At 38.7% G+C, this 16,171-nt stretch overlaps 1 protein-coding gene across 4 annotated transcripts in view; it reads left to right on the forward strand.

Annotated features, from left to right (window-relative positions):
• The window catches only part of LOC137632240 (rab-like protein 6), a 174,379-nt gene that overhangs the window by 131,794 nt on the left and 26,414 nt on the right, over positions 1 to 16,171 (forward strand). For all 4 annotated transcript variants that reach the window (XM_068364127.1, XM_068364126.1, XM_068364125.1 and 1 more), the window contains exons 10-11: positions 8,050 to 8,197; positions 14,024 to 14,514. In XM_068364127.1, the coding sequence (XP_068220228.1) occupies positions 8,050 to 8,197; positions 14,024 to 14,514 (639 nt within the window). The remainder of the gene's footprint in view (positions 1 to 8,049; positions 8,198 to 14,023; positions 14,515 to 16,171) is intronic.

The following is a 16,171-nucleotide window of genomic DNA, read 5'->3' on the forward strand; positions in this document are numbered from 1 at the left end:
ACCTTAACGTCAAGCATTTTACACATTTGTATTAAGTTACGACCATGGTTATTAGTAATAACTTCACTGTTATAGCGATCTGTGCTAAGACCAAGAGTTTCTAATTCCCTTTTGGAGCTAAACAGACATTCATCAATAAAATCATTTAAATCGATATTTTGCAAAGGGTCGTCATCTATAAAGTCATTAAGTAAGCCTGTTCTTGAGTTAAAATCACCAGCTAATATAATTGGTAACTCATATTTTACATTCAAGTTCATAAGATCATCAGCAATAACATCAAAGATATTAGATGAACAATAAGGTGATCCCTCGTGTGGAATATACAAAGCACAAATAATAATATCATTCTGTGTTTCCCTACAATGAAATCTTACACATAATAAGGAATCAGACACTGTGTCTTCGATCAATGTTACACAATTTTCTCTATCTCTTTTAATTAACATACAGATTCCATGTATACCTCCATACGGAAGTGTAATATCATTTTTTTTTCTTAATAAAATGCGAGTACCCAGGAAACAAGTCATCGTCGATATAATGGCATTTAGTTTCAGATAAACAAATAAAATCAAAATCTTGTACAAATATCTCAAGTATACCAAATTTGGCTTTACTGTATAGTCCATTAACATTCAAACTAGCTATCTTCAGCTCAGAGAATGACTTATATTTTGCATAGCTTTTATCCAAATTATCTTTGTTGCTATCAATTCCATTTCCACTGTCCTGTCTCGTTTCCGTATCCGTTCCATTTATGAAGGGGTCGCACTTATCCTATGTAAACTGTAGAGTTAGGCCGTGACTGTTCATCTTATCTTCTTTCCATCCTATCTTATAAAGATCCTCAGGGGAATTTAACCTGACTCTTCTACCGTCCCCTCCACTTGCACTTTTTTCTACAGCAAAAATTGTACCATCCAAACTGTATGCCCGAGCAATTCCTTCGTCATTTTTAAGGGCTTTTAGCATTTTGTTTCGAAGGGGTGTAAGATCATCCGTGATGAAAACTTTCGGTCCTTGGCGTCTACGCAGTCCACTTTTGTTTTTCATAAGTAAAAGCTTGTCTTCGCGCCTTACAAACCTTACAATAATTGGTTTGGTCGCTCCTCTGCTCGGCAACCGGTGGGCAATACTTATATCTGCTCGTGTGAAGGTTTTCACAGGTGGTTCCCTATCGTCTTCAGGTTTAACAGCCTCATTCATGATGTTCACAGCTATTGTGGTTGTATCTTCTTCTCTATCTTCAGGGACACCATGAATTCTAATATTTTCCTTCCTGTAGTACTGCTCAAGAGCATCATGATTATATGCATTCCCCTGTATGTTTTTTTCATTTTTTCTGTCTCTGTTTGCTTGTTGAAAAGAATAAGGGGGCCTAATGCGTGAACAACAGCAGTGACAATGTCGTTGATACATTGTTTTGGCATTCCATCTGCTTCTCTGTCTGGGATTCTCTGCATAGCATCATCCACCAAGCCAGTCAGAGAGGTATGTTCAGGTTTTGGTTCCTCATTGATATGGGCGATTGCAGTCTTCAAAGCTTTAATTAATTCAGACTTATTCATTTTCTTGATATCACCATCTTCTAATTCCTTCACCTCAGCTATTCTATCGAGGGCATCCATTTTGTGAGATTACTACGCTTAGGAGTGAGAAATATTTTCTGTACGTTTTCTATGAATATTTATATTTGAAAATGGGCTTTAGGTGCGATATTGAGCAGCAGTAAACAACTCGGTTACCATGGCAACCGGGGAAAAAAAATCGAAAAGGGAGTATGGCAGTGAAGTTTTCTTTGACTCCTAAAATGCACAAAGAACAAATAGCACTCCACAGATCACTATTGCCACTCAATCCCGGCACTTCAATGCACATGCACAGCAATTATAAAAGCAAAATAACAGCTATATCTCACTTAAATCACACCCAAGTCAGGAGCTCTCTTTGTTTACGTACAGGTCTCTTCTTCTTCTGCTGTGGAGTGGAAGCAGATGTACGTCAGAGAGTGAATGAAGGATGCAAAGTGTTGGGGGCAGTTAAGGGAGTGGTAAAAAATAGAGGGTTGGGCATGAATGTAAAGAGAGTTCTATATGAGAAAGTGATTGTACCAGCTGTGATGTATGGATCGGAGTTTTGGCGAATGAAAGTGACGGAGAGACAGAAATTGAATGTGTTTGAGATGAAATGTATAAGGAGTATGGCTGGTGTATCTCGAGTAGATAGGGTTAGGAATGAAGTAGTGAGGGTGAGAACGGGTGTAAGAAATGAGTTAGCAGCTAGAGTGGATATGAATGTGTTGAGGTGGTTTGGCCATGTTGAGAGAATGGAAAATGGCTGTCTCCTAAAGGAGGTGGTGAATGCAAGAGTTGATGGGAGAAGTACAAGAGGAAGGCCAAGGTTTGGGTGGCTGGATGGAGTGAAGGAAGCCCTGGGTGATAGGAGGATAGATGTGAGAGAGGCAAGAGAGCATGCTAGAAATAGGAATGAATGGCGAGCGATTGTGACGCAGTTCCGGTAGGCCCTGCTGCTTCCTCCGGTGCCCTGGAAGACCGCGGAGATAGCAGCAGTAGGGGATTCAGCATTATTAAGCTTTATCTGTGGTGGATAACGGGGCAGGGTGGGCTGTGGCACCCCTAGCAGTACCAGCCGAACTCGATTGAGTCCTTTGTCAGGCTGGGAGGAACGTAGAGAGGAGAGGTCCCCTTTTCTGTTTCATTTGTTTGATGTCGGCTACCCCCCAAAATTGGGGGAAGTGCCTTGGTATATGTATGTATATGATAAATGTTATCGGCATCAGTGACCTTAAATGTCAGGATGCCAGAAAATTTAAAAGCAATCAATCAATGAACTCAAAGTTATTCAACATTATATTCATGTAAGTGTAATTACAGTACAATAAAATCTGGAAGCAACAGGCAAAAATATGCCATATCTACATTTTTAGTAATGAAACTTGGGTTTTAACTAATAGTAGATGAAATAAGATACAGTGTATTCAAAATATCTGTTGAAAGCTGAACACATTTCAAGAATTGAATCTGTTTTCAATAAACTCCGTGACACAAATATGATTACCATAACATGAATTTTGCAATATATGATATCTGTACCAGCCTTTGAAAGTTTGGTGGACTGTAGGGTTGTAGTTTGGCGAGTGATAATGATAATAATGATATTAATAGTAATAATAACAACATCAACAACAACAGCAATCATAGCCGACATCAAACAAATAAAAAAAAGGGGACCTTTCCTCTCTACATTCCTCCCAGCCTGACAAGGGACTCAACCGAGTTCGGCTGGTACTGCTAGGGTCCCACAGCCCACCCTCATCCGATATCCACCACAGATGAAGCTTCATAACGCTTAATCCCCTACTGCTGCTACCTCCGCGGTCATCCAAGGCGACCGGAGGAAGCAGCAGGGCCTACCGGAACTGCATCACAATCGCTAGCCATTCATTCTTATTTCTAGCATGCTCTCTTGCCTCTCTCACATCTATCCTCCTATCATCCAGAGCTTTCTTCACTCCATCCATCCACCCCAAACCTTGGCCTTCCTCTTGTACTTCTCCCATCAACTCTTGCATTCATCACCTTCACTAGCAGACAGCCATTTTCCATTCTCTCAACATGGCCAAACCACCTCAACACATTCATACCCACTCTAGCTGCTAACTCATTTCTTACACCCGTTCTCACCCTCACTACTTTATTCCTAACCCTATCTACTCGACATACACCAGCTATACTCCTTAGACACTTCATCTCAAACACATTCAATTTCTATCCCTCTGTCACTTTCATTCACCACAACTCCGATCCATTCATCACTTTTGGTACAATCACTTTCTCATACAGAACTCTCTTTACATTCATGCCCAACCCTCTATATTTTACCACTCCCTTTGCTCCCCCCAACACTTTGCATCCTTCATTCACTCTCTGGCGTACATCTGCTTCCACTCCACCATTTGCTGCAACAACAGACCCCAAGTAATTAACTGATCCACCTCCTCAAGTAACTCTACATTCAACATGACATTCAACCTCGCACCACCTTCCCTTCCCGTACATCTCATAACCTTACTCTTACCCACCTTAACTCTCAACTTCCTTCTTTCACACGCCCTTCCAAATTCTGTCACTAATCGGCCAAGCTTTTCTTCCGCGTCTCTAACCAGTACAGTATCATCCGCAAACAACAACTGATTTACCTCCCATTCATGATCATTCTTGTCTACCAGTCTAATCCTCGTCCAGGCACTCAAGCATTCACCTCTCTCACCACTCCATCAACATACAAGTTAAACAACCACGGCGACATCACACATCCCTGTCTCTGCCCCACTCTCACCGGAAACCAATCCCTCACTTCGTTTCCTATCCTAACACACGCTTTTCTACCTTTGTAGAAACTTTTCACTCCTTGCAACAACCTTCCACCAATTCCATATAACCTCATCACTCTCCACTTTGCTTCCCTATCAACTCTATCATACGCTTTCTCCAGATCCATAAACGCAACATACACCTCCTTACCTTTTGCTAAATATTTCTTGCATATCTGCCTAACTGTAAAAATCTGATTCATACAACCCCTACATCTTCTGAAACCACCCTGTACTTCTAAGATTGCATTCTCTTTTTTATCCTTAATGCTATTAATCAGAACTCTACCATACACTTTTCCAACTACACTCAACAAACTAATACCCCTTGAATTACAACACTCATGCACATCTCCCTTACCCTTATATAGTGGTACAATACATGCACAAACCCAATCTACTGGTACCATTGACAACACAAAACACATAATAAACAATCAAACCAACCATTCAAAAACAGTCACACCCCCTTCCTTCAACATATCAGCCCTCACACCATCCATACCAGATGCTTTTCCTACTCTCGTTTCATCTAGTGCTCTCTTCACTTCCTCTCTTATAATCTCTCTCTCATTCCCATCTCCCATCACCGGCACCCCAACACCTGCAACAGCAGTTATGTCTGCCTCCCTATTATCCTCAACATTCAGTAAACTTCCAAAATATTCTGCCCACCTTTTCCTTGCCTCCTCTCCTTTTAACAACCTTCCATTTCCATGTTTCACTGTCTCTTCAATTCTCTAATCAGTCTTCCTTACTCTCTTCACTTCTTTCCAAAACTACTTCTTATTCTGTTCATATGAACGACCCAATTCCTGATAGTGGGGCAGATAAGTGAAGCAATCGTTCATTTGATGATACAAGCTTGAAATTTGGCATAATTATTTATTTTGCATTAGATTTTGAAAAAAAAGTGCTAGCCACTTGAAATTCCAATATGGCGGCCATTTTCCAAGATGGCTGCCATATGGTCCTTTTTAAGGCAGAATATTGCAGTACTACGTGCCATTAAAGTTCTTACTCAGATACTTGATGAGTTCTCTTTGTCTGGGTTTGATGTGGAAACACCACTAATCATTCTGAGGGTCCAATATGTCAGCCATTTTACAAGATGGCCGCCAAATGACGTCATTTTCTACATATGCCAATGTCTAAGAGTCCATATTTCAAACAATACTCAACCTACTCTGGCCTATAGTCCATTCATTGTTCATCAGTTTTTTTTCATAGGAATTCTGGCAAGGGCAACTACAGAGTAGAGTACAGAATAGTCCATTCTTTACACACTTGCACCTTCCACCACACTCTGTCTTGCATCCACACTTTGTCAGTTCACGGTAGCTCTTGGAAATGGGTTCCAGCATTGTCCATACAACTTCCCAGTCATCACGGTTTTTTTACCATCCCCACTGGGAAGGACACTGAGGTTCTGGCTGACGATTAACACACTGCCCCCAAATATGACCTGCTTGGTAGGCTGCTTGTTTGGCATGTTCCTTCAGTACACTTTTTGTTGGTGGAATCATGTCATATGACCTCTGCTTTCGCGCAAAGAGATCAAGCCTTGCCTCGTCTACAGAAGATGTTGTACTCGACCGGTCATACATAAGAACCACATATTTCTCCAGAACATGTAGATCAGACTCCTCAATCTCAGATGGCCTGCAGCTAAGTTTTGCAAAGGTGGCAGAGGCATCATTGAAGACATCCCATGTCTGCCATGCTGTCTTTTTCCCTTTGCCATTGAAACCTGACAACGTCACACCCAGTAAAGGCATGGAAGAATAGCATCCCGTTGGTCTTCTCTGATCCTAAGATGGACACCAGGTCATAAATAGGAATCCATCTAGTGTGCTCACCTTTTCCAAATCTAATCCACGTTTGCTCCAGGCCGATTGCTTTGAGAGAAGGTATCTGTGATATGGCAATCACAATGACGTCTGTGTCGTTTGCGTCGATCATAACAGATTTGTAGCCTTCCGTAGCTGCATGCCAGGCATGTAAGAATATACGTGTGTCAGCCTCCTCATGTGTACAGGGAGCCAATTCCTCTAGGCTCATGTTGGTGTAACTGGCACTCGTAAGGGCATCTTCTTCCTTCGTCACAATGACTACATTTTCCGTAGTCATTTTAGCTACTGCATCAGCAAGAAAGTGGAAGAGCTCTGTCTTGTTAGCACTGTTGCGGAGGAAATTCTTCCAGTTTGTAGGCGTTTTACTCTTTTCAGTAACTCTCCTCCTGATAGCTTTTCCTCTTTTTGATCTAGCTTCTGACTTCAGACTTGACTTATGATATACATCAAAGATGATGTCTGTTCTCTTGTGTTTTCTACTGTATATTTCTATTTTGGGGAGGATGTCCTTCGTGGCATATTCTTCAAACGTCTTTGATGTCTTTGGTACAACTGCATTTACCAGTGATGAACCATCCACAATGAGGACATCCGAGGCTGGCTTTGACTCAGGTAGTCTCACTTTCACCTGGAGAACATCCACCAAATCAGCCTTAGTACATGCGCGTAGGTTACCTTTCTTGCTGAGTGAAGGAGGGTAAGGCTGGTTCTCATGTCTGAAAAATTCTTGTAGGTCACATCCTCTTGTTTGACAGGAGATAAACAGGCGAGAAAACAGTTGACAGTCTTCCTTAAGTACTTTAGTCTCAGATACTTTGGATGACACTGGCCCAGTTTTGAAGAAGCCAGTATTGCTCAACCTTTTTACCACCCCCGCCATTAGCAGTCCTTTTAAGGGGCAACAATGAATTATTTATCTACTATTTATTATTATTATACTTTATTAATTTATCATTTTTACTAACATTTATTAATCTTCTCTATTTATCAACTGAGGACTTATAGGCAGAAAGCAATGGTATTTATGACTGTTTATTAATGCTTCTTGATGCTGTAAGGGTATAAATAGTATTTATTTGTGCAGGAAATCTACCTTATTCACCAGAGATGCACCAAAGAAGGCAAATATATCAATAATTTTGCACCAAGATGTGAAACATTGAGTGCTTTTATGGTTTAACATTGTTTTTCCATTAACTGGCGGCCATCTTGGAAATAATGGCCGCCATCTTGGAATTCTTGATGGCTAGCACTTTTTTCTTAAAACATGACCTACATAGCACATTCACACAAATTTCATGCTTGTATCACCAAATGAATGATTCTAGTCAAAATCACACTTTGGCTGCTCCACTATGACCCCATCTCAGGTTAGCCACCCTCTTTGCCTCGGTAACCTTGATAAATGATTAATAATTATTAATTAATAATGAGAATAATAATCATAGAAATAATAATAATTAAAAATGTAGACATTACTGTCCAGCCTAAACAATTAAGTCTCCTGTCATGGTTTAGAATATGGACTTTTTATGCAAATGTACTGAATTGGATCTTGAGTTATTGGGGTAGCCTAACAAGGTGTAAGCTAATAAAAACTATTCTCTTAATCACATTGCATAGTTTTCTACACCCCTGTACTGTTAGGAGATTGCATGTTAATTAATTTTATTCATGAGAATCACAGTACAAGAGATTACAGTACAGTACTTAATTGTTCCCACTGTAGCCAAAGAAAATTACTGCATGAAAGTCACTCAATTTAGTATGTTGCATAAGATGATTGTAATTATTTTTCAGAAAATGCCATTCCTGTGAGTCCAGCATCTGAACCTGTGTCAGTGGATGACTTTGTTCCTGATGGGGGCCGATTGGATCAATCATTCTTAAGTGATGTTATCTCTGCTTCTGTCAAGGACCCAACTCCGCCACCTCCTGTAGAAGACAGGTAATTCAATAATAACTTGGTTTGTATTAAGATTAGCTTGTAATTAAGAAATTTGGAAGCACTGTAGATTACTCAGTTACATTTGAGTTTTGTTATAATATTTGAAGTTTGTTCTATTGTATGATTGTTATTACGACCTTTATCAACACCATCATCACCATCTCCTACGTCTATTCACGTAAAAGGCCTCAGTTAGGTTTCGCCAGCTGTCTCAATCTTGAACTTTCAATTCAATACTTCTCCATTTATCATCTCCTACTTCATGCTTCATAATTCTCAGCCATGTAAAACACCATTGTAAAGTGAATTAGCATAATTTCATACCTGTATTCAAAATGATGGACATTTTCAGTTGGAGCCGAAATCTAAGAATTCCCTCTTTATAATATGAATATGTTGATTATATATTAATAGGAAGATATTTAGAACTAATTAATTTCAAGTATGGAATATGATCCTTAAAACCAGCAGTAACCTGCAAAATTGACTTTGGGATTACATTGGTTGTAATAGATACAAGATAACCTAAAATGACAAACAAACTGATTCATCAGCTTATTGGGCTTATTAGAAGTAGAAAAGGAAATCAAAATCAAAACTACAATCATTTTGGTTCAAAGTACATGCACAAACTAAATTTATTTATATACATGGTTTTCATTTGTTATTATTTCACAAGTGCTAGTTTGACAATCTTCCAAAAATCTGTACGGTATAATCCATGCTTTTTTTGCGTGAACATTGATGTGTTACAAAAGCCTTTGCCTTTACATCTGATTACTCTTAGCAAGGCATGAGGAGGAGGAGTGTTATCCATTGGGCAAGGAATTGGGTTTTTCTTTTTCTCTTTGAACCCTAATACTGTAATCAGGTTTAACCTAACTATTTCTTAGCCAGATTTGTGCTGGTTTATAAACATGAATTGAGTTATATCTAGCTCTATCACTAGTAGGCAATTGGGCTTCAACATCTACACTTCTCAAATTCTTGATGACTGCCCTGGAACTTTTTCTTTCTCAGCTCATCAAGAGCAGCACAATCTGCACTAAAACTTAAGACCTAAGTGATTGTTCTTTCTCCTGCCTTCTTGATATTCTCAGTAAATTTGTAAGGCAGGAATGGCACTGCACACTCAAAGAGGACACTTTGTTTTTCCAGTACAACTCTCTTTCCTATGTTATTTAATCTTGATGGGGTATCACATCAACACGGATCATGCATAAGAAGGCAGACAGCTGCAGGATTCTTCATCGAGTTGTGAACTAATTTCTTCAGTGTTCCAAATATGGTTTTTCAAATAGGATTTCTGGGATACCATAACAGGGACTGAATGTTTGTCCTCATGTGATGATAGAGTAGAACCAATACAGTATGTCAGTACTGTATCCTCTGCTATGTCATGTGTTAGCTTTTTAACTGCCTCCTGCACTTTTAGATCTCTGCCTCTCCCTCTGCATGCTTTGAAGATGCCCCCTTCTCCTTCAGAGCTTCAGATAATATGTCAATAACACCCTGTTTGTTTTTGTGATTTGCTAACAGTTACTCATTATTTCCAAAAATAAAGGCTGGAGATGGTGCCAAGCTTTTGGCAGTGGACCATGGTCGAAGTTGTCTTCGGAGTAACACTGGGGTCTTCTTCTGATGGTCGGGAAGAGTTTTGGAGGCTCTCTCTTTCCAAATTCTGCTTGCATCCTTGAACCGTACTTTGAGGTATCACTGTGCTGTATACCAACAATTCCCTAGGTACATTTACCCTTGGACCAGTGGTCACTGCTCAACAGGTTGTGTAGCAAGCCCAACTCCCTCTTGTAACAAGAAGCATCTCGTCTGAGATAGTGGCTGCCATGTAAGTCTAGATTGAGAAGTAAGAATGATTAGTTGATTGTCCTCTTCTTTTTTTCTCCTCTCTTGGGGTACAGTAGTTGTGCCATTATGAGCTAGACCAGATGCTACGTGTAGGTAAGCCACAAGCGGGAGGATGGACGGACGGAATACTATATATGCAAACCCATTTCTCATAAATTCACCATATCTTTAAGGATTTAGATTCTTTCATGTCCATCTACCAGTTTTTGATAGGAATGTAACCTAGCACCTGCAACATCTACATGCTCAGGTAGTTAGAAGGTTGACAGGAGTCATGACTTTCACTCCTCTCTAGGACCAAAGTGAATTGATATTTTCCTGGCTAGTTAACCAGCTAGTTTGGTTATAGGGGCTTACAGCCTCTTTAGGATGTCTCATATCATAGGATGCTGGTTTGTATTCGTGTGGAAACAAATCAAAAGTTTTATTTGTATTTTTTCTAGCTAATGCAAACAAAAGTTCAGCTTTAAGTTACACTGCCCGCCTCAACTATCCCGTAATTCCTACATTGAAGGTGAAAGTGAGGATTGTTCCACCTGCCGGGTGGGCAAGGCTTCCCCTCCACCTGCCAGGCAACTATGTTTACCTCATCAAAAGTTTAAATGTCCGTTCCAGCTTTGCTGAAGTCACACCTCTAGTAAAGAACTCAGGTTTGTATAATTTGTAAAAATACAAAGGACTTAAAAAGCTGAAATTCCTGAGGGCAAGGTGTATGACTGTCTGGCATGGTTGGTTGTAAACATAAAACCACAGGCAGGTGTTCGTGACTGATGAGCTTCAGCTCTTCATACTTAGCCCTTAGACCTTGACCAATCAATTGCAAGATAGGAGAGAAAGTACTGGCTTATGTCCCTTAAGACTCCTTGGAGAGGTACACTCCAAAATCAAAGCATTGTTTTCTAGTCTTGGGTAGTGCCATAGCCTCTGTACCATGGTCTTCCACTGTCTTGGAGTAGAGTTCTCTTGCTTAAGGGTACACTCGGGCACACCATTCTATATTATTTCTGTTCCTCGTTTTCTTTAAGTTTTTGTAGGTTATATATGAAAGATTTATTTTAATAATGTTCCTGTTCTTAAAACCTTTAATTTCAATTGTTCGTCACTTCTATTGAAGTTTGTTTATTTCCCTATTTCCTATTTTTCTTGTTGGAGCCCTTGGACTTACAGCATTCTGCTTTTACAACTAGGGTTGTAGCTTAGCAAGTGATAATAATAATAATAATAATAATAATAATAATAATAATAATAATAATAATAATAAACAATAAATAATTAATAATAAACAATAAATAATTAATAATAACAGTGAATAATAATGATAATAATAATAATAAGAATAATAATATAATAAGAAAATAATAATAATAATAATTAATGATAATAATAATAATAATTAATAATAATAATAATAATAATAATAATAATAATAATAATAATAATAATAATAATAATAAATAATAATAATTAATAATAATAATAATTAATAATAATAATAATAATAATAATAATAATAATAATTGATAATAATAATAATAATAATAATAATAATAATAATAATAATAATAATATTTGTCAGTGTTGAAGAAACACTATTCTATGTAGATGATCTTACATTCTTTGTTGGAGGGAAGAGAGAAGGAGGTTTCCCACTTTTGTGATTGGTGAATGAGAGCAATGTGGACTATGCACCTTTTTGAGACTGTTGTATATAATAGCTTTCGTGTAGGAGTATCTTTCCCTAAACTAGGCAAAGAAATTGCCTGAGATGACAACCTAGGGCTGTAGATCTGAGGAGGGAAAGATGCAGCAAAAAGATTTAGTGTACTTTCACTAACGGGTACTGGTACATTATCGTGGAGCAAGGTATTCAGGGGCAATGGTATGTTGTATATTTAGGTGGCGTTATATTAATTTCCTGAGTTTATGTTATCAGATTTGAATGACCTAGCATAACTTCTCATCTTTTTTAGAAGTGTTCTAGCATAGCCTATGCTTATCTGTTTTGCTTTTTGACTTGTTGATAGTCACATTTTCTAGTGGGTACTGAAAGTATTTTATATTGCATGGTTTGCAGTCCAAGTTACAATTAGTATAATTAGCATCTAATGTGCAAATTCCAATATCAAAAGCAGATGAATTAGCAAAGCAGAGGAATTAGCACAAATCAGTTCATTTTTACGCAGTTAACAAGGTGTGTCCAAATTTAAATCGGTTGTACATACATACATATACGATGGCACTTCCCCCAATTTTGTGGGGTAGCCGACATCAACAAAGAAACAAAAACAAAAAGGGGACCTCTACTCTCTACGTTCCTCCCAGCCTAACAAGGGACTCAACCGAGTTCAGCTGGTACTGCTAGGGTGTCACAGCCCACCCTCCCACATTATCCACCACAGATGAAGCTTCATAATGCTGAATCCCCTACTGCTGCTACCTCCGCGGTCATCTAAGGCATCGGAGGCAGCAGCAGGTAAATCAGTTGTAGCATTGATAAATTTTTTAGAGACAGGCTAGCCTTTTTTCATCCTCATGGTTTATATGGGAGATTGTATGATCCTCAAATATGAGGATAATTATTGGGGTTCTTAGAACTTTATGGACATTCTTTATATCCTTAAGATACATATCTAATATTTCATCTTGAAAGAAGTCATGAAAATCCATGTTAAACACAAACCCTCTTCAATGAATGCTTATTTTTTATTTGGCCTGAATGATTATGAACTTTTGACCAAATATAGAAATGCCTATACTTGCAAAGGTACCAACTTTATTTTGTAATAACTTACTAAATCTGAAGTTATTATAGCTACCCCCATTGTTGGCTTACATGTTTTTTGAGATGCTAATTTGCATTTGGGGTCCACAGATTCTTTCTTTTACAGTCAGCTGGATGATAAAACTCTTTATTTATAAAAGCTGTATCACATAGTGCACCAATTATCTCAGAATCCCTTCTTTTTATTTCATAAATGCTACAACTTGCACTAAATACATCTTTTGTTTTCTTTTTGTTGTTTTTTGAAGATCATTTTACAGTATTTCCAATATTTTCCCATACTTCCTGAATGTCATCCAAATTATATCAAAGTGGTATTCATCAGGAACTTGAGGGATGTGAAGTATTTCTGAATTCTTATCTACTTTCATTGCCTCTTAATAACCTTGAGAAAAGTTTCGCCCAAGACAGATCCAAAACCACTTTGGGGTGGCTGACACCATTCAAAGCTCTCACAGATAGCTTCGCAAATCCTTTCCCAACCATGATTACTTTTCCCATTCATCCACGCAGAAATTTAGACGAATGTGGAAATATCCTATCATTTTCACCAAAATAATCGAGTATCACATGGAAGAATTAGCCATAAAGGCTGGACTACCAGATTGGATAGAACAGATAAAATAACAAGAAGGCTGTAGTAAACTGTAGTAATAAGGAAAGAGGTACCGTATAGAATTGAACTAGGGGAAAATAAGTATCCCCCAACTCGAGAACCCTCTTGCCTGTTACAAGGATTCAATACAAAAAATACTGCTCCTGATGAAACTGAGTAACAAAGTCAAGGCAGTCTCTCATCAGGATAGTTAATTGAGAATAAAATTCATTTTAAATATAAATGTGAACAAATCCAAAAGTCTTGGGAAGACTTAGTTGTGAATCAGACAGATCCACCAGATGGGAGACGTATAGTTTTGAGTCCATATGGAAACTTACCTGGGGCTTCTAATCTAATTATCTTTATTCTACTTGGGATAGAGCTATCTGAGATTCATTGCAGGCAAAGGAAAAGGTTATGTAACATTAATGGGTTTGTTATGAAACAGACCTGTTTGTGTCCTCTTGACATAATCATTCAGGCCTCTTAATGTAATCATAAATATTATTTGTATGTTATATGCTTCTCACAAAGTAAGAATATATAAGTGCAACTTACTATATTTAATTTTTTGTTGCAGTGATGATGACTGTGATGGTAATCCTATGGTCTCGGGCTTCCAAATTGACCTTGATCCAGAGGACCTTAATCTTGGATCAAATATAGAAATCTTAGCTGATGATGTAAAAGATGAAGATGATGATGATGAGAGTGAAGCACTAGATGATGAAGGTGGTTCCCATAGGAATTTTTATAGAAACTCTGTTGGATCAAAAACTTGTAACCAGAAAGAAGTGAAAAGAAAACTAAGTGATAATGTAAGAAATGCCATAGATTCAGAAATTGTTGTGAAAATGTCGAGCCTTGATATGAAAGCCTTACCAAGTGACTTTAACCACTCCAGTGCCACAAATGCTGTGAGTCCTGCACTTTCATTTTCTCAAGATGAGGGAGACAAAACAGAAAATCTGGATGATTGGTTAGGTTCAGAACAGTCAACAATTGCCAACCCGTATGTATCAACTTCAAACGTTATGCCAGAGGGAGCCTTAGAGGATTCTGAGGAGGAAGGTAATATACATTTGTCTTTGCCTCTTTCATCATTTTTAATAATTACAGGAATATTTTAATTGCATAAGTGTTCTTTGACGAGATATGATAGTTTAGTTTGGAATTAAAGCATATAGTGGTTCAAGATGTTGCTCACTATTTTTATTTTCATTCTCATTGTATCAGTAATTGTCAAGAAATATACAGTACCTACCATCTAAGGGTATACTATAGGAATGCTGTGATATGGAGTTTGATGTAAGAAGGGGTAAATATTTTAAGTAGGTAGATTTGGGGGATTACATTCTAGAATTGTAATTAGGTAAAATATTTTAAGGTGTGATTCCCTTAAATTATGGCTGGCTTTTTTTTATATGATCAAGTATTATACCTTTATAAAATATGATGTAAAGTCTTGAGAAGTTGTAAGGGATAATAAATAGAATTGAAAATCTGGTGGTTGACCCTAATGGATTTATTGGCTTAAGAATTTAGTGGATATTTATTTTATAAGTTGCTATAGATTTATTTTAAGTAAAATACAGTTTTCAATATTAAACTTACCCGATAATCATGTAGCTGTCAACTCCGTTGCCCGACAGAATTCTACGGGAGGGATACGCCAGCTATCACTATACTAGAAGGGGGTGTACTCACCAGCGCCACCTGTGGCCAGGTACTACAGTACTTCTTGTTGACACCTCCTCAATTTTTCCTCTGTCGTGCTTCCGGCAAGACGTTCTGGGATACGCTTATAATCTTGGAGTATTGTTCACGGCTTTTGGTGAAGTATTTCTCTCAGATTTCGGCTGTCGCTATACTGGAAAACTTCTCTATTAGCTTAGATAGCTTTTATTTAGTTCTGTTTAATGGTTAACGATCTTTTTGCTTGATTTGGAATCCCCCTTGACTAACTCTTTGATTCAAGATGTCTGACCTTTCACAAGCCCCACCCCATAGACGATGTAGGTCTTGTAATAGGCGTATTCCGAAGGCCTCGGTAGATCCTCACACCGCTTGTTCTGACTGTAGGGAAAGACCCTGTCAGTTGGAAGATCGATGTGAGGAATGCGCCGGTCTTTCGGAACTTGAATTTGTTCGATTCCTGAAATATTCAACCAAGTTAGAGAGAGAGAGAGTTAGGAGGAGTTCTTCTCGCTCTTCACTTTTTTCTTCACCTCATGATCCTCAACCTTTTCCTCCCCCTGTAGTGGCTACCCCCGAACCTACTATTAGTACTCAACCTGATATGTCCGTTGTTTTGCGTGCCATTCAGGCTTTAGGTGACAAAGTGGAATCGGTGGTTAGTGATCATAAGTCTCTTATGGCAGAAGTCAAAGAACTTAAGGTCAAAAGTGCAGTGGGAGGTGATAGTGCCAGTGCTGTGACAAGTGCTAGTGTCAGTGCGGTGCCAAGTGCTAGTGTCAGTGTCAGTGTGGTGCGTGAGGGTACTTCTGTGCGTGCCAGTCGTCCTCCCAGTCCGGGACCTCTTGCAAGCTCCCAAGCCCAGGGGAGAAGCAATGTCGAAGGGCAAAAGGGTTCGGCAGGCCTTGATCGGCGCACAGAAGTATCCTCGGTGGTTGCGGGCGTGTCTTACAGAGACCGTCACTCCCACCCGCAGACGATTGAGCCCATCTTTTACTCGTCTGCTGAAGCTATGTCAGGGAGAAAACGCTGG

The sequence above is a fragment of the Palaemon carinicauda genome, chromosome 41 (assembly GCF_036898095.1).
Source record: "Palaemon carinicauda isolate YSFRI2023 chromosome 41, ASM3689809v2, whole genome shotgun sequence".
Lineage (NCBI taxonomy): Eukaryota > Metazoa > Arthropoda > Malacostraca > Decapoda > Palaemonidae > Palaemon > Palaemon carinicauda.